The 22,173-nt window shown below is 42.6% G+C and overlaps 1 protein-coding gene across 13 annotated transcripts in view; it reads left to right on the top strand.

Moving 5' to 3' along the window:
* The window catches only part of mtd (TLD domain-containing protein mustard), a 573,843-nt gene that overhangs the window by 431,988 nt on the left and 119,682 nt on the right, over positions 1-22,173 (top strand). Inside the window, exons 1-2 of one of the 13 annotated variants that reach the window (XM_072302179.1) lie at positions 9,888-11,322; positions 13,679-14,270. The exons of the other annotated variants lie outside the window; for them this stretch is intronic. Of the exons in view, the coding sequence (XP_072158280.1) occupies positions 14,150-14,270 (121 nt within the window). The 5' untranslated portion in view covers positions 9,888-11,322; positions 13,679-14,149. Of the gene's footprint in view, positions 1-9,887; positions 11,323-13,678; positions 14,271-22,173 lie in introns of those variants that run through there. 13 annotated transcript variants of the gene reach the window in all.

The raw sequence follows: 22,173 nt of genomic DNA, 5'->3' as shown, positions 1-22,173 counted from the left end.
TGTTCATGCAAGGGTTAATAAACGCATTACATCGTTATCGTGACACAGACTATTTCCTTTAGCTCAACCAAAAACTTCAGACCGACATTCTTTTGATAACCTAGCGAATTCTCTCGCTGAAAGGCGTTATACATCAAAACTTTTCAGTAAGTTTCAACTTTCAATCCGCTCAGATCCACGTCGATTCCCCTTCATGCGACGAGCGCGGCGCAGTAGCGCAAATCGTATCTGCGGTTTTTGAAGGCGCAACGTGCGTCTTACTCGCGGCGAGCTGTCGTCTGCAAGAACCGCCCGGCTGTAAAGCAGAATCACGTATCCTCGCAGGCGTTCCCTTTAAGTATGCGCGGTTCCTGCTCGGCGCGGCGGAGAGCGAGTCATTTTCAGACATACATTACCGGTGTCAGAAGAGCCCCGAACTCGAGAGCAAATTAGTTCTTACAAGTTCATTAACACACCCACTCCACCTTCAAAATTACCCCCGCCCCACCCTCGGCCCCCTTTTCCGCCGGCTTTCATCACCAATTTATTATTTTCATAAGCGGGCTCCTTCCCTGCAGGGCGGCTTGTGTATTTCAGTCGTTAACATCTGTTCCGCAGAGTCGAGTTGTTTTCGGTCGCCGCAGAAGAGGATGTGACTTGGCTTAAAGTTCAGGCTGGAGTCAGCGTTCCGAGAATCCAGGCTTTTTAAGGAACCTCTCCTCTTTCGATTCTTCATATGTACCATTCTGATGTGATAAGGAAGAGCACCGTTTGAACATTCGAGAGTTGCCATCTTTCCTTCGATCAAATGTTTATTTTGGAGTAAAATTATGAATATTTTTCCTTGTAATTTTCAGAAGTTTTAGATCAAATTACTAACAAAATTACCTGAGAAAATGACAGATAAATATTCAAAAATTTTCCTGAAAATTAGTGATTTGTCAGGGGAAATTTGACAACGCCTGAAGGCTCATCATACGGCGTTTTTCCTTAGCACGACAGTACTCTATTTGGATTGCATTTGGCAATTAGTAACTACAATTTCTGGTTCGGTTTAGAAACAGCGTATGTACCAACCGTTTACCTGTGCACATGAGTGGTTTTACTCATGAGTTAGATATCGTAGTTCCGAATTGCAAAGTGAAGTCCATTTCTTAGTTACCCGAGTTTCACTCTGACTATCCTCCCAGCAAATCTATGGGAGAAAACTACGACCAATACTCGGGTTTTTATTTTCCTGAGAAAAACACGTATCCGCCGTTGATTTCTACCATATCTCGTCGTTTTTCGGATGATGGAATATAACTCCATTCAAAGGTTGTAAAATTGACTTAAACAATTCAATTTTCTGCAAGGATGTACCTGCGCAATTTTTGTTGAAAATTTGTCTGATTTTTGCATGAGATAAGGAGAAAAATCGGTGAAGATTTGATTAGGAATTCCTAAAATTCTCCTGGTTTGAGTGCAAGTTGCGCGGAAAAATTTGACGACACTGAAATAGAGTTACGTTCTTTCGTGATAGAAACGATTATTTATGTGTGGCCAATCAAAATGCTTTTTCGGATTCATAAAGAGGATACCATCGCGGGGCACCCTTATTTGTGAGGAATATCTCGGACTTTTCACTCGCGTTGTAATGGACTGCGTTTAGCAGAAAAGAAACAAGCCACATTAGTTATTGCCAAATTTAACCGGGCAATTTAATTTGTTTACAAGTGAACGTTCGTGCGGATACCCTTGAACATTTTAAGGAATTTTATCCGTACTACGCAGAAAATTCACAAAAATTTGCACAAAAATCCGCATAACCGTTTTCATGTGAAAAATTAATTTGCCCAGTTAAAGGACCGCGTTAGTTAGAAAGGAACCAAGCCACATCCGACATTGCCGAATTTAATTGGACAATCTAATCTAATTTTTCACACAAAAACGGTCGTCTGGATTTGTGTGCAAATTCCAGTCAATTTTCTGCATAGCACTAAGCAAATTCCTTTGAATTTTCAAAGGACTATGCACAAACGTTCTCTTGTAAAAATTTAAATTGCCCGGTTAAATTTGGCAATAGCTGGTGTGGCTTGGTTCCTTTCTGCTTAACGCAGTCCACATAGCGAAAGCCAACATGTAATTTGGGTCCTTTCTGCGCGGTGCATGTGGGGACAGTGGGCACTCCTGTGGCGAAAACGGGTCATGTGCGGCGTGAAGCAGCATCCGCGCCGTGCTGTGCAGTATTCCCATTGGCTGACACAGGCTCACTTATTTTTTCCTCATGGCGACCCTCTGGATATCACCATCTCTGTTTCTCTCCCGATGATATTGCGTCTCCTTCCATCCGACGCATCTATAACTGAACACGCTGATTCCTGGCCCATTTAATCCTTTCCCGTCTCGATCCCTTCCTTCTTTCGCTTTCTTCGCGAAACCGGTTGGCCTTGGCACTCGGATCACCGCGTAAACTGGAGTTTCGGATGCGCGACAGTAATGCAATCCAACTCCGGTATACTCACCCGCCTTTTGTTCCTCTTCGTTCGTCCGTAGCGTCGCGTCTTTTTTTGCCGGTGAGAATGCTTTTAATTGCCACCTGAGATGAGCTTTGTTTTGCACGTTTTTTTCGTGATTTTCAGGGTTCACACAGAAATTCTGATTGAATAGAAGTAAAATTGATCTCCGCAGAGGAGGAATGTGTAAGAGTCGCTTTTTTGAGCGATCTGCATGAAATTTTTGAAGTGTGTATCGTCTTGTTTGTTATCTACTTTTGGACTAACTCGAGTGATTGTTTTGTTGTTGCAGGTGAGTGAATATGATTGCAATTGGTTCCCAGGACCATCAGTTTTTGTAAGTCCATGACGCATGTTTATCTTATAATTCATTTAGCAATAATATTCGTTAGTATATCACAGTTACAGTTACAGATAATATTGCTGTGCCAATATGTGTCATTATTAACCAAAGACGTGAAAAATACGGAATTTGTTCTGAGTTTGGCATTTTTTACAATCGTTCATGTTCCAACCATTAAACTATGTATTTATTGCAACGGTATTAGACATACACTCAGAAAAATGTCTTGCTGGATAATGGATTTTCCTCGTTTTGTAAGGTGTTCCCTTCAACTTACCTAAGTGAAATTTGCTTGCTTTAAATATACTCCCGGTAGATTCAGTGAGAATTCATGTCCTGACATATTTACTAGATACATTTTACTCGGTCTATAGAAGGATAGAACTAGGCACTGCAAATGCTCAAAAATTTTCTTTTTGAAATAAGTTTTGCGTCGGCCAAAAACAGCTTTAAATCCTTCATTAGTCAAGGCCGGCAATATTGATCTAACAATGAGAATCCTCTGATTCTAGAAGTAATGATGCAATTTTATTTTCAAGTTGCTATTTCAAATCACCAGTACTTTTATAGCAGTAATCATTCCTAGGTGGCCGGGTGAGCATTTAAAGTAAACAGCTGATCTTGTGAGCGTAAACAGTAATCAGGCATTCGATTAGGCTCCAAAGTAAATGACAGTCAGTGAATCAGCGGGCAAGATCTATAATTAAGTGCTGCTCTGCTTTAAAATGTCACGTACTGGATTACTCTCCAGGAAAGTTCAAATATTACCTCTGTAGGAAAATAAAACGTTTACAATCTGTGAATGCAAACTTATCGCATGATTCCTTTATATTTACTCGCTGCGTTATCAAGTAAACCCATCAGCACTGTACGACCCCTTCCCGTATATTACTCTGTTTTAAAACTGTTTGGAAGACTCACATGCTCCGAAAGCCAAGTCAATCTCCAGACCATATTGAGACTATTAATTAAATATTTACTCCCATCGACTGTAACTTTATCCTAAAATAGCACATCTCTGCAACAACGGAGGAAGGAAAAAGTGTTGAGTTGCTTTCGGAAACTTCATGTGTCGATTTTAAGGTTCTATTTAGTATATTATCTATACTATAAGCTCCGAGACCTCCTAATTTTGCGAAACTGGTAACGCTTAGTTCCAGCGTTCTACCGGGCTGATTTTCATGATTTTTGCGGCTATCGACGGGCAATTGTCTCTAGATTAGCCAACTCTTTTCAGATTTTCAAAATATGGCCCAGGTTTTTTTATATTACGTGGTAAAGTTGCGAATCCTCCCATTTAAGCAATGTAAATTTATACTTTTTGTCATAGTTCGTTTGAGCGTTCTACCGGGCCGATTTCCATGATTTTTGCGTAAATCGACATGTAATAGGCCCTAGATGAGCCCGCTGTAATTAGATTTTGGAAAAAGGACCCAGGTTTTTTTAAAATCACGTTATAAAAGTGAGTGAGTTTACAGAATGCTCCGGTACTGCTACCGCTATGCGCGGGAGGATGCGCAGTGGTCGAGGAGGTTGCGCAGTAGCCGTGTAGCCTGCGCATCAGCTCTACACTTATGTACACAAGATTCGCGCCGGCGACTTAATGTCGGGCAATGGCCGAGTCGTCTAAGACGTCGAAAGCGTCCACCTAGAACTCAGTGTGGGTTCGATCCCCGTCTCCTTAAGTCTTACTTAATACCTGACTATCATTGTTCATTGTTTTACTGCAATATTTCATCAAACAGTCATTCCAAAACGCGTCCTTTTAATTTTAAAGTAATTTTAAGTAAAGTTTTAAATATTAAAGTATACCTCATATCGTAATTTTTTAGGGGGAAAACAAAACCAACACTGATAGGAGGGTAAAAATAGGGCCGCGAAGCGGCCTATTGATGGCGCGGAGCGCCTTCAGGGGGTTGGGCCGCGTAGCGGCCAGGGGGCGTAGCCCCCTAGTATACTATAGTTCTGCGAGCTGATTGTTGAAATTGGTAGACAAAGATGACAAAAAGGACATGAGTGATCCTATTGGTTGAAGCGGATGGTTGCAATGGACAAATGAGGTAGGTAATAGACTAACTATAACGGCAACCTACGAGAGCCCCTTCAATTAGTCCATCATTATCTCCCTTAGTCTATAAAAACCATCCATATCAACCAATAGGATCGCACCTTATTCCTTATGTCTTCTTTGTCTATCAACTTCAACAATTAGCCCGCTGACCTTTCTCGCGAATTTAAGACTTGGAATTTTTTGCACCTTAAACATATCTTAGGCTCATAACTATTCATAAGAAGCTACTTCTGCATATGATTTCTTTTTCCACTTTCTGTTTTTGTTTTTCCTTTTCGCAAATTATCGTTTCGCCCGACTCGTGTGACTGAATGGCATTGCCTCTAATTTCGTATAGAATCTGTGTCCGACGGTGCTACACTATTGTTTCTTTGTAAGACCTCGCCGTAATTTTTCAGCGTTTCGAATGAACCGAAGAATCCGAACCCAGGATAGGATCCCTAGTAGCAGTGATAGCAGTAAAAAAAGAAACCTTAAATTTGTTTTAAAAAAACATGGTGTTAGGACCGGGAAACCCGAGAAAAGCGGGACTCATCATCAGGAAAAGAAAACTGTCAGGGAAAATCAGGAAATAATCAGGGAATTTCCTCTTTTACCGCCTAGAAATCATTTCGTTTTCAAGTGTATATAGCCGCCGTTATTGACCTGTTGAATGACTTATTTGAATCTTTAAATCGTCAGAATAATGGAGAAGCTTTCGTTGGCCAGATAATGGCAATATCAGGAAAGCTTTTGGAATTGAACATTTAAAAGTGCTCCAAAGAATCGGCTGAAAAATACCCCGATATTCTTGGCGGGAACTCTTAAAAAATATATAGTTCTTCCCCAGAAAATCCCTGGGAAGTGGAAGATAACTTCGGTTTCTCATCAGGGAATGAGCTATATAGAGCTTTTGAAAATCAGGGAATTAGCATGTAAGGGTCAAGAATTCTAGGCGCTATGATTTTAGGCCACTTCCGCCATCTTTGACTTCTTAATTTTGAAAAAAATAGGGCTCCCGTCAGGAAATATCTATTAGCACCAAGTTTTACAAATAGTGATCGAACAAGAGCCTCACATCATGGAATCAGTGAGACAGAGTGGTATACGGTGGCGCCTTCATTTTCGTGTGATACCGTGCAATACCTCCGTGGCAGAATAGTTGCTCAGAGCGCCTTCGAGGTATGGCCTCGATTTGATGGAAGGAGATACGATTATCGCTGAGATCATACTGCAGCGAGTGCGCAGTTACATGTTCTTATTACCGACGGTGACATAAAATACTTTCATATTTGAATTTGCGGCGTTGCAAGTTTTTCACTAACTATTTCATAGTGGTAAACTAATAACAACCCTTTGAGATCTGTCATGATTTTCCGAGATTAGATGAGAAATTTTATTTTAAAACTTTAAAAAACTTAAAGAAACTCCGACATACTGTCTTAATTTTTTATGTGAATTCGGTTGTGCGGATTTTTGTGTAAATTTTCATGAATTTTCTGCCTAGTATATACGAAGAAAATTCCATAAAAAAGTTTCAAAGGAATCCGCTCAAACGTTCTCTTGTTCAAAATTAAAGTGCCCGGCCCCGGTTGAATTCGACAATAGCTGACGTGGCTTGGTTCCTTTTTGCTTAACGCGGTCCAAATCTCGATGGACGCGGTCGGTGGTTGATCTGCGCTCCATACTGTCCGTGGAATCAGTGAGTTCGCGGTTCATCACCCGGAACTTCTGACCCGAATAATCGTTTCCCGGCGATGAAGTTGGATCCGTTTTGTCTGGAGCTCGCCCCGTTAACGTAGATGCGCCGTAACTACCAACCAGCGATAACGCGCTGACTTTCATGAGCCCGCGAAATCGATTCGGCGACGTGACACGGTGTTGCCGCTGAAGACGATCAGCTGATTCCGCCCGGTAACGCGGTAACGCCTGGAGGTACACTGGGAAAAAAAAAAAAAAAAAAAAAAAAACATTGGATCTAGAGTCCAGACTCTTAAAAACATCGACAAGAAAAAATACTCTTGATTCAATCAGATTCAAGCTTAAATCAAGAACCAAGCCTCTTAATTTGAGCGGATTTCCTCTTGATTTAAGCTTAGATCTGCTTGAATCAAGAGTCCTTTTTCTCGTCAATGTTTTCAAGAGTCCTTTTTCTTGTCAATGTTTTCAAGAGTCTGGACTCCAGATCCAATGTGTTTTATTTTCCAGTGTATATTTTGAGTGGTTCAGCGACAGCAACGTCAAAACGTCAATTTGCCCTCAGTGCCCACCACTGGCACCAAACGGAGCTAATGCCACCTAGCCTTCGCCAGGATGTGCGCCTGACTAAGGTAGACAAAGCTTTAGACAAGGAAGAAAAAGGGACCGTGGAGTGATTCTGTTGGTTGAAATGGGTGCTCTTCATAAATTAAGAAGGAAATTAATGCACTAAATATAGGGTCTCGAATGGGTTTCCGTTAGTTAGTCTACTACTCTACTTTGTCAATCTTAACTTTCCGCCGCCAGCAGTAAGATCCCTCCATATGCCCTGTTTTTCTTTATCTATTATCAATTTCAGTAATTGGCCCGCCTTCCAGAGAGAGAATGGACACCGTGTCTCGTGTAGAATACCTTTATAGGTGGAGTATGACCATTGTGGGGCCCACTTATAATTGACTTAGTCATTTTAGGCTGCAAAGAGCTCTTGAAAAAAAGGAGAAAAAAAGAGGGGAAAAAATCGCGGACGTTTCATGCAGATGATGTAAAGTGAATGCACATAGTAAGTAAGGTTTTATTTGCTTGTATTACTGTGAAAGTGACTCATCTCATTGGCGGATCAAAATCAAAAAGCGCTATCGGCTGAATGCCTAAAAAAGTGGCTGACAAAAAGACTCATACATAAACACAATTCACGACCAAAACGCCTTCAATTCTTTAATCATGCAACACACACGTCACAGGAACAGGAATAGTCGTATCCAAACAATATACCGCCGTCAGCATTGGCGTATTTACTCAGTTTTGAAACCAATTTTGTGCAATATCATCATAGCAGCCGAAGTAAAGTACGTCAAATCATCTCTATCAACTGGAACAGAGTTATTAACTCCTGAATCCCGATGGAATAGATTATGCTGATTGGGTACGCAACGTCGAGTTCACTAACACGGGCGGTTTGACGGCCGCGGCCACTATTACTATGAAAAGTGTCATTATCAAGAGATGCGTTATTGTAGCGTTATCAAATCCGAGTCGGCAAGTATGGCAGCGCGGCACAGCTCGGCTCAAGGTTTTGTCGAGTGTGTGCTTGTGCGTTATATTATGCCACTGTTGCAACTGGTTACTCGTTGTCTTTGTCTTCCAGTCTCACGTCGCACAGTAGCTTCAGAAGTTTTTCTTTTTGTGCGCAACCGACTTGCACTGGTGATGAGACGGTAAATATATAAGTTATACGTGTTTTAAAGCACAAACTGATTGCAGTAGACGCACAAGTCATTCAGACAGAAAAAGTTGGTGTAACCAACGTACGTTAAAAATCAGCATAAAGCTGCAAATCTCAATACAGAGAGAAAAAGCTCATGCGAGCACAATTTTCCTTCAAGATGTTTAGTTGGGTGCAACATTAGTTGAGCTTTTTCCCTCTGCACTTGAAAAAAATGACACATTGGATCTAGAGTCCAGACTCTTGAAAACATTGACAAGAAAAAATACTCTTGATTCAATCAGATTTAAGCTTAAATCAAGAGGAAATCCGCTCAAATTAAGAGGCTTGGTTCTTGATTTAAGCAAACATCCGATTGAAGCAAGAGTATTTTTTTCTTGTCGATGTTTTTCAGAGTCTCGACTCTAGATTCAATGTGTTTTTTTCCCAGTGTGAATTAAGATGTTTAGCTTTATGCTGATTTTTAATGAACGTTGGCTTTATCACCAACTTTTCTGTTTTAAAGTCTTGTTTTTGTCCTTCAAGTTTCTCAAGAGCGTAGTAGCAGAACGCTCACTCTACCCTTTTGTTGATTTTTGGCCTTTGTGTTGGTCGTTAAAGCTTCCAAAAGAGTATTTACCCCGTGTCCCTAAGGAAATAATCAAAGATTTGTCGTGGCGATGTGGATCTTGCAGAGAAGTCACCTGGTCACACGAAAGGAAGCTTAGCAACAGAAGTCGACATGCGATGGATTTCATATTTTTAATGCTCCTTTTAAGGCTCCTCTCCACAGTCCAACTGGAAGCCTCAATTTGAATCGCTGGCCAATCAGAGGGCTGGAAAAGACATCGATGATCTTATTTCTTGATGCTACCGGTTTTAACGTAGAATAAGAGCCTCCAGCACTCGCTGGGAAGAGACTCAAACGCCAGGGAGCAAAAGAGGGGTGTTCATTCGTTTAAATGTGGCACAGGCAGAAATCCTCTACCGTCAGACTCGCCACTATCACCAGCAGGGAGTCTACAAGTCCGGAATTTCCGGCAATAGTACTGATTTTTTAAGGCCGTCCGGAAGTACTCAAAAAGTGCGGAAATTCCGCAAGAAAATCCGGAATATTTTTCATTTTTTTGTCGCAATTTGAGCGATACATTCAAATGTTTAAAATTTTTCGAATTTCGTCTTTGGATGTACTGAAAAATTACTGAATTTTTCTGTTGAGGAGGTACTGAATTTCTTGAGAATCTACTGAACAAGTACTGTAAAAGTTTCGATTCTTGGCCAGCCTGTTTTAGTAGACACCCTGCTGGCTGTTAGCTCCATGTAGTGGAACGTCTCGGTTTGTCTCTGGATCGATCAGAACCGCTCATTGTGCGTGCTCGTCCGACTCGATCAGACGAACACCACCGTTGCCGCTTCTCTGCTTATTCCACATACTCCTACACAAAATCAGGCAATTTTCTCCTGCAATCCGGCAACCGGGTCGCTGCCAAATCGTGCGGCGAATCTCGGTCGACCGTCGCCGAAGTCGCGGTTCCGGCGGGCGATCGGGCACGTCGGCGGTCGGTCCGTCGGGTTGACTCCAGCCGCGGCTCCAGTCGGCAGTCGCATTCCGCCCGCTGCCGCGATTGCGTCCCCAGTCGACGCCCACCGCCATTTCGTTTGTTTACCGTCGTCGTCGCCATGATCTTCGTCGCCGCGCTCGCCGCCGTTTTCACGTTCGCGTTCCTGTCGCGCCCGCTCCGGAGAACGCCCCTCGTCCTCAAACGCCTAGCGCCCGCTGAAAAGGCGCCCTAGGGCAACGCTTCACGCCCGCGAAAACGGCGCCCGAATCGGTGTTAGTGAGGTTAGAATACTTGAACCCAAACGCGCCTCAATGTGTCAAATCCGTTCTTTTAGGCTCTTAAACGCCTAGTTCCCTCATAACAAGCGCCCTTAAGATCCGTTTTGAAGAACAATCGCCGCGAAAAAGGCGCCCTAGGGCAACCCTTGACGCCCGCGAAAACGGCGCCTAAATCCGTGTTGGTGAAGGTGAGAATACATGGACCCAAACGCGTCTCAATGTGCCAAATCCGCTCTTTTAAGCTCTTGAACGCCTAGTGCTCTTATAACAGGCGCCCACAAGACCCGTTTCGAAAAACGATCGCCGCGAAAAAGGCGCCCTAGGGCAACGCTCGACGCCCGCGCAAACGGCGCCCGAATCGGTGTTGGTGAAGCCGAGAATGCATGTACCCAAACGCGCCTCAATGTGTCAAATCCGTACCTATGAGCGCTTAAACGCCTAGCGCCCTTGCAATAGACGCCCACAAGACCCGTTTCGAAGAACGATCGCCGCGAAAAGGCGCCCTACGGCAACGCCTGGCGTCCCTAAGTAGTGTTATTTAGTTGTCCTGAGGATAAAAATGTATGTATCCAAGCGGGCCTCAACTTCTCAAATCCGTAATAAAGACTGGATCTATTCTTCCATGTGCTGTAACGCATAGTGTCCGCAAAAGAGGCGCCCTTTAGAACCGTTTTGAGGAACGTTCGTCGCGAGACGCCCGATTATTGCGAAAAAGCGGCTGAGGATACCTGTAACCAAGCCTGCCCCAATTTCTCAAACTTGTGATATGAACTGTATCGATTTCCAAACGCGGTCTATCGCCCTGCAGTGACTGTGAAAAAGGCGCCCTGAAGAAGCTATTCAACCACCTTGCGTCGCGAGACGTCTGTGACCTTTGAAAAAGGCGCCCGATTCGCGTTTTTGCAAAATATATGTAGCTCATATTATTTTCAACGATTCATTGTGCCGTTTTAGACGTAGATTCTCAGTGTAATGTCGCGCAATCAAATAGTGTAAAAGTTGGTATCAACTGTGTCAGTCTGTCAGTCCGGCCGTTTTAGGCGGAAGATACGATTCATTGTGACATCCGCACTGATAACGCAAAGTGATAAGGCGGAGAGGAAACTGTACACGCAAAGTGCCAAACTAAGCGCCAAGTGCCAACCCACGTGCGAGAGTGTACCTAGCCTTATGCTCAAAGCGTGAATTTTCCCTTTTTTATCAGCGATTTCTCAGGTCTTTCACCCTGCATTGATTTTACCTCGAAATTCTATTTAAAGTGTTTCCATAGTTCTACATACCTTAGTTTTTACATAATATTAGGAGCCTTTCTACGAGGAAATGTGGTGCAGACGCTTTTAAAATGCGCAGATTAGAGTTAAGGTGAGATTCGATGGACGCCATATTTTGTGTCAGAACGGCATGCGATCTATCGCATCAATTGGTTCCATATTTTCAGCTACTCGTCATTTTTCTCCTATTTTGAGATCGCACTTCTGTTGTCAGGAGTCTAAAGCACTCACTTACCAATTTTAACAAAGAAATTTGACGTAATAAAGGCGTGGTTTTTTCAGAGAGAAAACATCGCATTCGATACTGATATCGAAACTGCACTCGAATGCGATGTTTTCTCTCTGAAAAAACCACGCCTTTATTACGTCAAATTTCTTTGTTAAAATTGGTAAGTGAGTGCTTTAGACTCCTGACAACAGAAGTGCGATCTCAAAATAGGAGAAAAATGACGAGTAGCTGAAATTATGGAACCAATTGATGCGATATATCGCATGCCGTTCTGACACAAAATATGGCGTCCATCGAATCACCTTAACTGCTCCTCTGCTTTTGACCGTTTCTGTCAACATTTTCTTCGCAAGCCAACACTCTAAAATTAGGAGGGCTCACAAGAGCACGGATAGCAGCCTCAAAGCCTACAGTTTGAACTTGTAGAAGAGATTTTACCAACAGAAAGAACAACAGAAGCATAGGGAACTTGAATCAGTTAAATAATTCGTGGAAATCGCCTGGAGCTTGGCGGGAAATCTAACTCTCGACGCTCCATATCAACATCAGATGACAATTCTCATGTGCTGGTTACACGCTCAAATTTCCATCAATTTCCGATCAAATGGTGACTGGTGCGCACTATCTACCATCAAATTTCTGCGGCCTGCAAAAATTTGATGGAGCTGTGGGGCTCATCCTTCATCTGATTTCCACACAACCGTGCTTATTTCATGCTTATTTCAATCAACACGCTGTTTTAATTAATTTTACACATTAATCTAGATAACTTTCGACCACCATCTTGGCCATCATTTTGATCGGAATTTGAGCGTGTAACCAGGGCACAAACCTCGGTACCAATAGTGATTCAGTTTTCAATGCTTTATACTTATCTCTCTATGCAAACGCAGAGAAAATTCAGGAAGCAAACAGAAAATTTCGAATTCGAAAAGTATCCGAGGCCCCTGTCAATTGCGTCATCGTGATTCACTCCACTTAAAGTCTCAGCAGCATCGTTCACTTACTTTCAGAGAGCACATGTACTCCATGCCTTTTTTACGGCCTCTTATCTCTCGTGTCTTATCTCTTATCAAAAGCGTGGCGCTTAAATCTCGAGACGAACACACCGTTGGTTGGGTACTCACCGAAAGGGTTCCGCGTTCGTGAGTCACTCTCGAAAGTGAAAATGAGTGTGTTCAGGTGACTCCGATTTGCGATTACTTGCGTCACCGCGAACACCTTAGAATTGCAGCCGTTACCAAGTTACGAAGTCGTAAAATTGCAATCGTTCATTCACTACTGCATCCGACAATACATGTGTGATCGCTCAGAACCGCGTTCTATGTACGCTGTAACTCTCGCGTTCGGATTGGATTTTTTTCTAAGCACTTGCATCGATCACAATTCGTTTTGCCTCCTCGCTGTTAATATTCGAGATATTTTACGTTCGTTCGTAGAGGCTAGTTTCCCCCTGGCTTCTTCCTCGTTGCATTGTGCCGTTTTTCAGCCGTCTATATCTACAATTACCATCGTGCCCTGATTCTGTAATTAAACTGGAAAAAATAACACATTGGATCCAGATTCCAGACTCTTAAAAACATTGACAAGAAAAAATACTCTTGATTTAATCAGATTTAAGCTTTAATCAAGAACGAAGCCTCTTAATTTGATCGAATTTCCTTTTGATTTAAGCAAAGATCTGATTGAATCAAGAGTCCTTTTTCTTGTCAATGTTTTCAAGAGTCTGGACTCTAGATCCAATGTGTTTTTTTTTCCAGTGTTGAGTCTAGTTTCCCCTTGGCTTCTTCCTAGTTTCATCGTGTCGTTTTTCAGCCGTTTATCCATAATTACCATCGTGCCCTAATTCTGTAATTAAGTACCTTCGATTTGAGGTGTACTTATACGTATTAGTAGGAACTAGTGCGTTTAGCACTGTCTACTTTAATTTTCTTTTCATTTACATTCTTAAGTACCCCAATTAACCCGTTTTTCTTTGAATTTGCAAAAAAATTAGAGGCTTGCGAAGAAAATTTTGCTGGATGGTGTGTAGAAATTTTTTTTTTTTTATTTCAATATTTTCTAACAATAGGTGTGTCACCCAGTCGCCCAAAAAATTAACACTTGAAATTGTTGTTCGTAATAAAGCCGGCAAGCTGTCACAAAATGCAAGTTTCAATTTTAGCCGAAACACGGTCATAGTGTAAGATCCAGTGTATACCTTCTGCATACATATTTCGCTGATAAGACTCAAACACTCATAATCTCTTTAAGTCAGCTTTATTTTTCCATTGTGTCATCGGTTCAACTTTCCGTGATTCGAATTTTAATCCATTTCCAAGACACATCCACCTCGGCTAATAACCAGTGCGCATTTATAATTAAATCCTAACGAGGATTCGAGGCATTGAAATACTTTTTCTGAACTCTGTCCGAATCCAACGGATTTTCAAGCCGTAGAAAACAGAATCGTGTACTTTCGTCGCTTAATCAAACCGTTTTTATCAAACTGTTGAGTTTGATGACTTTCTGTTGAGTTGCCGTTGGATTACACTGCGTAAAAATGGAGTACAATTTCCCGATTGTGGTGAGCGAGTATAACTACTTCCCTCAGCCAGATGGTGAATTCATCGTCGATATTCAAGAAACGGAGATGCATGATTTTATCGTCTATTTTCATAAAGGTAAAGCAGTTCAATCTATCTTCAGAGATTAATCTCATCTCCAGGGTTGCCATAGTCAGAAAATGCCGGGAAAGGGGGGAAATGTCAGGGAATTTTTTCAAAGTCAGGGAAAACTGGGAAATGTCAGGGGAAATGACGAAAATGTCAGGGAAAATTTGTTAAATCAACTTTATTTACTTTCTAGAATGAGGTTTCGAACAACAAATGCCTTAAAACTATTTTCAATTATGTCTTCTTAACCACCTGCCATATCTTCAATTGTCAGGAAACTTTACCAAAATATGTCAGGGAATTCCATTTTGTAAATTTTGTGGCAACCCTACCTCGGTATTTTTATTAATTTTATCGGTTGCATGCTAAACGATCGAGGTGTTGATTAATGATTACCTTGCATTGAGAGCAAGAGAGGGTTGGAATCAGGATGTCCTCTCAAGATAAGTTGCGAAAAAAATGTACCTTGTAGCGAGTCAGACAAATTAATAAGTGTGGAAAGACAAATCAAGAGCTAAACACTGCCATGAAAACTATCTCCGATTTTGTTCCTTTTCTGCATGCAGTACATTCTTGTCTCTTCAATTTGAAATTATTTTTCTGAGTGAAAATTGTCAAATAAGAACATTATCTCGCTTTTTTCCGGAGCAAAAAAATTATAATTGGAAAAAGACACTTCAACATCCTGCGGTCAAGTTAAGTTTTCCCGCCAATATGAAGTTCAGCTATCGATATTGAGGTAGAGACCGTGTTGTAGTATTCCTGTACCAAATGCTGAATAGATAGTGATTTCAAATTGTTTATCCTTCAAAAATTTACCCGGAATCCCTACAGCCCAAAGTTAATTTTTATATCGAATTAACGATGTTCCTCCTGGAAAATGAACCAAGCATTATTTTTTTGAAGGAATTCACTGTGTACCTGTGCCTACATTTTGTTTTTGGTCCTTCATAACAACCTAATTGTCGCTTTACATATTTCCAACTTCAATCAATCACTCAAAATGATAGGTAAAGTTACTTTCAGATTAAAATTACTTTTTTCTCTCTGGTAACATTGAACTTGAATCCGGTTCAACCGCTCTCGCGATTATGTGCCTATGCTGTGACGTCATATCATTTATTATGCAATACTCAGAGATAGTACGTTAGAAAATCTGCCTTTAAAAGAGGGCATCTACCTACTTGAACTTTCCCGCAAACCGAACAGAGATTGAGAATCATATCAGAGCTGTATGATCATATCAGAGATCCATATCAGATAGGTTCGTTTTTGACCGTTGTTGTTATTATTACTGTATCTTATCACTACTCGGACTTGTTTGAGCCAGTTTGCCACATTCTCCGTTTAATTTTGTCTTATTTTGGGGGAAAATATCTACGAACATTGTATGGTGGGCGATTAAAAGCTGTAATATTGGAGTGTAGAAGCAGCGAAAAGCCTTCGGAATCCAAGTTCGTCCTCAACCGGAGTTAATTGGATGGAAGGAATTTTAATCTGTGCCAGTGCTATTATTTCATTTGCAAACATCCGGATGACTCCTCCAAACAATAATTTGTCTCAGTGACCCGCTCCAATGACAAGGCCCATGGGTGCTTAGGATGCAAACTTATCTATGCAATATGGCTGCATCCATACGTTCTACCTCCATTTTCGTAGACAGTCGTTGCGGGAGCTCTTTAATTCTTGGCAACCCTCATCTATCGGCGTGCAAGATTACAATGGAGATGTTGCATGTGTGAGGAATCTGCGATTTGACTGTTGATTATTATGTAAAATTTTGCGAGAAACACGATGGTGCCACTGGTTTTCTCTGAAATCAACTCCCAAGCTCAAAAAAAGCTCTTAGGTTGAGGCCAAAATGGAGGGGATATCCCATCCTACCGTGAGAGTCCACGTCTTCATCAAGACAAACTCTCCATGCAAAGATAGGGAGCAAATACATTAGCAGGGTTGCCGTGTTTTCAGTTTTGGAGTCCCCAAATAAAGTGGCAGCCCTGTCAATGTATTTGCTCCCTATCTTTGCATGGAAAGTTTGTCTTGATATAGACGTGGACTCTCAGGATAACGTGGGATATCCCTTTCATTTTGGCCTCAACTTGAGAGATTTTTTTGAGCTCGGGAGTTGATTTCAGAGGAAATCAGTGGCACCATCTTGTTTCTCGCGAACATTTACATAAGAATATTAGTCAAATCGCAAATTCCTCACACATGCAACATCTCCATTTCACTCCTCGATTTGAACAGTGCGTTGTTGGAGGACCCTGTATTCCGCCTGGAGCAGTAGCCGTGTCGGTCTCAGGCCACGAAGACTGTGTCGTCGTTGTCGTCGATATCGGCGCTGGCGATGCTGGGAACACGTGATCGGCGATCGAGGCCTAGGCCGCGTGCATTATGCATCGCACATCGCTGTCCGGTCGCGATGGACAAGGGAGCCGTGTCCCCCGTCCGCCCCCCGCCCCCCACGTTGGGCTCCGTGGCGCCCGCTGCCAAGTCGGGACAGGAGCGCCCAAGTCGGACCCCCCCTCTCTCCACCACTACTCCGTCACTGGACCAGGCTCGACCCCTGTCAAGGATTACTCCATCTTTACTTGTCTAGTCCCGGGCTCCCCCCATTTTTTCCGTAAGCGCGTGAAATCGTTGTTTCAGGTGCGTAGAATCGCGACTTGAGATGGACCGTCTCGGGTATCTGCTTTGTTGGCCGTATTCGAGGTGTCTCCTACCCAGTCAGGGTTGCTATTCTTCATGGAAAATAAAATCTTAAAATTTTAAGTGAAATATTTCATGAAATTTCAGAAAAATGTGAATAATAATAATAATCGGACTTTTGGAGATATTCTGCTGGGATATCGAGAAGAGAGCGTATCCGCAACGAAAAGGTACGCGAGATAATGGGGGAGATAGAATGTGTTTGATCTTTCGAACAACAAATTTTACTTGAAAATCATTTCATATCATGTTTTTTTAACCACCTGGCATAACTCACCGTCGAAAATGTGGCAGGTAATTTTACTTTCTAAATTCTATGGCAACCCTGATCTAGCGTCCAGCCCACTTACAATTGACAAACTGGGGCTCTCAAACTGGCACCAATTCTTCTATTTCTCAGACATTTCTGCACGGAGTTCCTTGAAAATTTCAAGATCTGATCTGTGATGTACCTCGAACTCATCGGTTACCTTCAAAAATCGTCGGGCCGACGATCTTTGAAAGGCAACAGTCAACAGTTCCATCGATGAGCCTCTTTGAGACCCCTAGTTTGAAGGTGGGCTAGACGCTTCTGGCACTGGAGTTTTTGTCCCTGACTTTTTTTCCCCTTAGATGGTCAGAAATCAGGCTCACAATCAGTATTAAATCAAGGAAATTCGCAGCATTTTTTTTATTTCTGCCGTTCGACATAGAGAACCGTCCGAATTATTCTCGGGGACGCCCCCCTCTACACACGGCGCGATCCGCTCGAAAAAGTCCCAGGTCGGTAATTGGGTCCTCGGGTTGCATGTTTTAACACCCCCGCTCGCAACAATCAAGTGTCAACAAAGGAGATAGGAGTTGCGAGCCGGTGGCGCGGCGCGATTGATGGAGTTTGGAGCACCCGTCTCCAAGATCTCTATCTATCGAGGTCAAGTGACAGGGGAGAGAATCGGCCCTCCCGAACGTCCGCGTCACCCCCTTCCCCCTCGCCGCGCCGTGATGGATAGGCCACCCACTTTCCGCCGGTCAGCTCGATGTTATCACCCAGGGGCGCACCCCCTCCCCCCGCCCCCGGAAGGTTCCAGTGGTTTTTTCCGAGGGCACGCGTCGATGTATAGCAGGATCAGCCGGAAAGCCGTGTTTACGGGTGCGGAAAGTTTCAAGCCCTCCCCCGGATTTAATTGGCCCTCCCTTCCCCCTTTTTTTAAACATTTATGATCAGTTGGACTGCATTTTGCAATCAGGAATTATCATTTCAGGCTCATCCATGAAAGTGGCTATCTGCATCTGGAAAATTGAAAAAAGGGAAACTGAGTGAAGGAACAGTATAGGAAAATGAAGGGAAGGATTATAAGTAAGAAATAAACAGGGTGTCTACAAGTCCGGAAATTCCGAAAATTCCGGGTGAAAATTCCGGGCGGTCCGGAAGTACTGATAAAGTGCGTCCGCAAGAAGGTTCGGATTCCCCCCCCCCCCCCATTTTTTGTAATTTTTGTTTAGCGAGAAATTCGAATTTCTCGAATGACCAGGATTCCACTATCTGGCAAACTTAGATACGTGGTCTCATACTTAAGCCATAATAGCCATCGATGTAGTCTCTGGGCAGGTTAAAAATGACGATTCAAAAATTAATTTATAAGGTCCAACCCCGACCTGTCTCTCAGAATACACGGCAGCACATGACACAAATTCGAGGATTTTCCGATTTTCAACAGCTTTTTTAAAACAAAAATCCGAGACAACTTTTCATCCCGAAAGCTTTCTTCTCATGTTTAATTGCAACCTTTCACTGCTATCGGATCATCGCAAATGGAGATACGTGCTCTCACACTTTAGGCATCGAAGTGTTTTCACGGGAAACAACGGTTCGGGAAGCGTAAGTATAGAAAACTGCCGTCCAGCAAAAACGCCGTAACTCCATTCAATTTGTCCCCCTTTTTTCCAGCACGTACTCAGGGTGTCTACGAGTCCGGAAATAGTACTGATTTTTGAAGGGGAATCCGGAAGCACTGAAAACGTGCGGAATTTCCGAGAGAAGGTCCAGAGTCTTGTTCACTTTTTGTCATTTTTGTCTCAATTTGAGTGAGAAATTCAAATTTTTGAAATGTTTCGAATTTCGTCGAATGGAAGCACTGAAAAAGTATTGAATTTTTCTGTTGAGGAGGTACTGAATTTCTTGGGAATGTACTGAAAAAGCACTGATTTTTGGCCAACCTGTTTTAGTAGACACCCTGGTACTGCCACAAGGCTTAATTTTTTTCATTTCTCGTGCCTAATGGTGTGGCGGAGTTGCATCGAAAAAATGAAGGATGGATATTTGTTAGTTTTTTTTTTAAAAGCGCATTTTGTCGAGAGAAAATTGAAAAAAGTGTTGAATGGAGGTACGGGATTTTTACTCCGGACGGCAGAAAACTCCCTCGACGCGAACGCCTGGAAGATTCCTCGGAGTGTCTCCTCTCCCGTGACGCAGTCTAGCAACCCCGGGCAGGTGTCTGTGTTCCCGCGGTGGCGCTGCGCTGCCGGGCCGGGTGCGGGTGTACACCCCCCGCCACCCTCCGCCCTCCGCGGGGAAGCTACCGGGATGGGTCCGCCAGGGGGTGGCGGGGGGCTCGGGACCGAATGAGTAAAGTTTTATCGTATCGATTCGATGGCATTGACCTAGAAGCAGGAGCGGGCCGAAGGAAAGGTCGACCCTCCCCCGCCTCTCCCAGCACCCCCGCCCCCTCCACCGCCCCGCTACCTGCTCGCCCGCTCCTGGGTCGCTGTTGCTCTTGCTCGTGCTCGAGCGCCCTGCATTTTCGCGACCCCGCGCCGTTTTCGCCTCACAGTGGATCCAGTCAATCAGAGGGATCGGACCTGAAATTTTTAACTGAAACTGTTAATTGGATTGCATTTTGCAAAAAGGAACCACTCGCATTGCAGTGTTGCTAAGATAGTGCAACTTCTTTTGTCTTGGAGGAAAAACCCGATTATCCATTAATAGTTTCCATTTTACTCGCTAAAAACTGTGAAAAGACAAAAATTACCATCTAAATTTCATAGTTTTTCAAAATTTCCGCAATTTTATTGCAAAACATGAAGTTGCACAATCTTAGCATCATTGCAATGCTAGTGGTTCCTTTTTGCAAAATGCAATCCAATTTTAATGTTTATTTCACCACATTTCTAATTTTAAGGGGTGTATCTAGACGAAAGTTTCACCAGGAAACCAATGGACAGAATTTCCATAGTCAGGGAAAACCGGGAAATGACAGGGAATTATCAAAAGTCAGGAAAAACCAGGAAATGTCAGGAAAATGGCGAAAATGTTAGGGAAAATTTTTTAAATCACCTTCATTTGCTCTCTAGTATGGGTTTGAGGTTTCGAACAACAAATTTTGACTCAAAACTTTTTGCAATCATGCCTTTTTAACCGTTCGTCACATCTAAAATTGTCAAGGAATTTCGCCAAATCGTGTCAAGGAAATGTCAGGGAATAATAAAAAGTCAGGGAAAACCGGGAAATGGCAGGGAAAAAGGACGATAATGTCAAGGAACATTTGTTAAGTCACCTTCTTTTGCTTTCTAGAATAAGTTTGAGGTTTCGAACAACGAATTTTGCCTGAAAACTATTTTGAAATATGCCTTTTTAACCATCCGTCACCTTTTCAATTGTCAGGGAATTTCGCCAAAATGTGTCAGGGAAATCAGGGAGTTGTCAGGGAATTTTATTTTCGAAATTCTGTGGCAACCCTGATTGTTTATTTCGCCACATTTTGAATTTTAAGGGCTGCTTACAAAGGACAATGCCACGAGGAAATCAATGGAACCACTTTTAGAACCTCAAAGTTTTGTATAAACGGAGTTATAAGCTTTTAAAGTTTCCAGATTTTGTTCGACCTATCCTATTGACTCGATCCACTGTGCGCCACCGAGGTTGAGCTGCGTGAGCCGCCCCTTTCTCCGTTTCACCTGTGACTCTCAGCCCGGAGACAATGAATTTGACTCGTGTATGACGCATGGCCCATGATTTTAGCCATTGGTTTAGCAACCCTAACCGAATTCGTCTTGCTAAATGAGTATTCATCCCGACATTCGTCGGTCATTAACAGGAGCAAAATAGCGCACTTAAATTGAATCTCCCAATTCGGAAACGACCTATCTCGGCAAAGTGAAATTTTTCAGGGGACGATAAAAACTGCGTAATAGTCAGCAAGGAGTGTTTCCACGCAACAAATGAACATCATAAAAAACCCGAGTTGGGTCGTTTTCGAAGTGAGAGATCCAATTTTGCCCCCCTCATAAAGGAGCTGCTAGAACTGCTTTGATTTTTAGTGTGGGCTGTGTTGCATCTTAACTTCAATGTCTGTAGTGCGGCGATTCTCCTGTCAATCGAAAAACTACATATTTTGGGGGCCCTGCACATACAATCCAAGTGATAAAGTATAGTGAAGCAGAAGTTGAATTCGGGAATTAACGCTACTTTTCGCTGTATGATGGTTGATAAGCAACTTCTTGAAAGGCAACATCTTAGGGATGTAACATTAACTGCAGTGGCAGTTGAGAGGTTGAAACTAACGCTTCGAAATCCTCGCATTTTTTTCTAAACAACCTACAAGGTGTCTAACATCAGGATATTCCCGATTCTCCCGATTCTATCAGGCTTTGAGGTCAATCAGGATTATCCCGATTTCATCAGGATTTGAGAAAAGTCGGCCGTCCGATCGAATTTTTTTATCGAGCCATTTTTGTGAAGTTGCATTCACCTTGCGTGAAGTCAGGATTTGATCAGGAAAAATTATGAAATCAGGAACTCGCAGTCAAAAATCAGGAAAAATCAGGATTTCCCGAAGTGAAAAAAAGCGAGACACCCTGAACCGTGATGATAGTTCAACATACTAATTTATTTTGTCGGCCGTCGAATACTCAAACGACAAATCTGACTTGTTGCCGAGATCCCAATTCGTTCCCTTGCAGACAAACACTGGAAAAAAAAACACATTGGATCCAGAGTTCAGACTCTTGAAAACGTCGACAAGAAAAAATACTCTTGATTCAATCAGATTCAAGCTTAAATCAAGAACCAAGCCTCTTAATTTGAGCGGATTTCCTTTTGATTTAAGCTTAAATCCGATTGAATCAAGAGTCCTTTTTCTTGTCAATGTTTTCAAGAGTCTGAACTCTAGATCCAATGTGGGTTTTTTTCCAGTGAATAAGAGAAAAAAGAAGAAGATTGAACAAA

This window comes from Bemisia tabaci, chromosome 7, assembly GCF_918797505.1.
Source record: "Bemisia tabaci chromosome 7, PGI_BMITA_v3".
NCBI lineage: Eukaryota > Metazoa > Arthropoda > Insecta > Hemiptera > Aleyrodidae > Bemisia > Bemisia tabaci.
The sequence above is the reverse complement of the archived record's forward strand: the minus strand, read 5'-3'. Positions and strand labels throughout refer to the sequence as shown.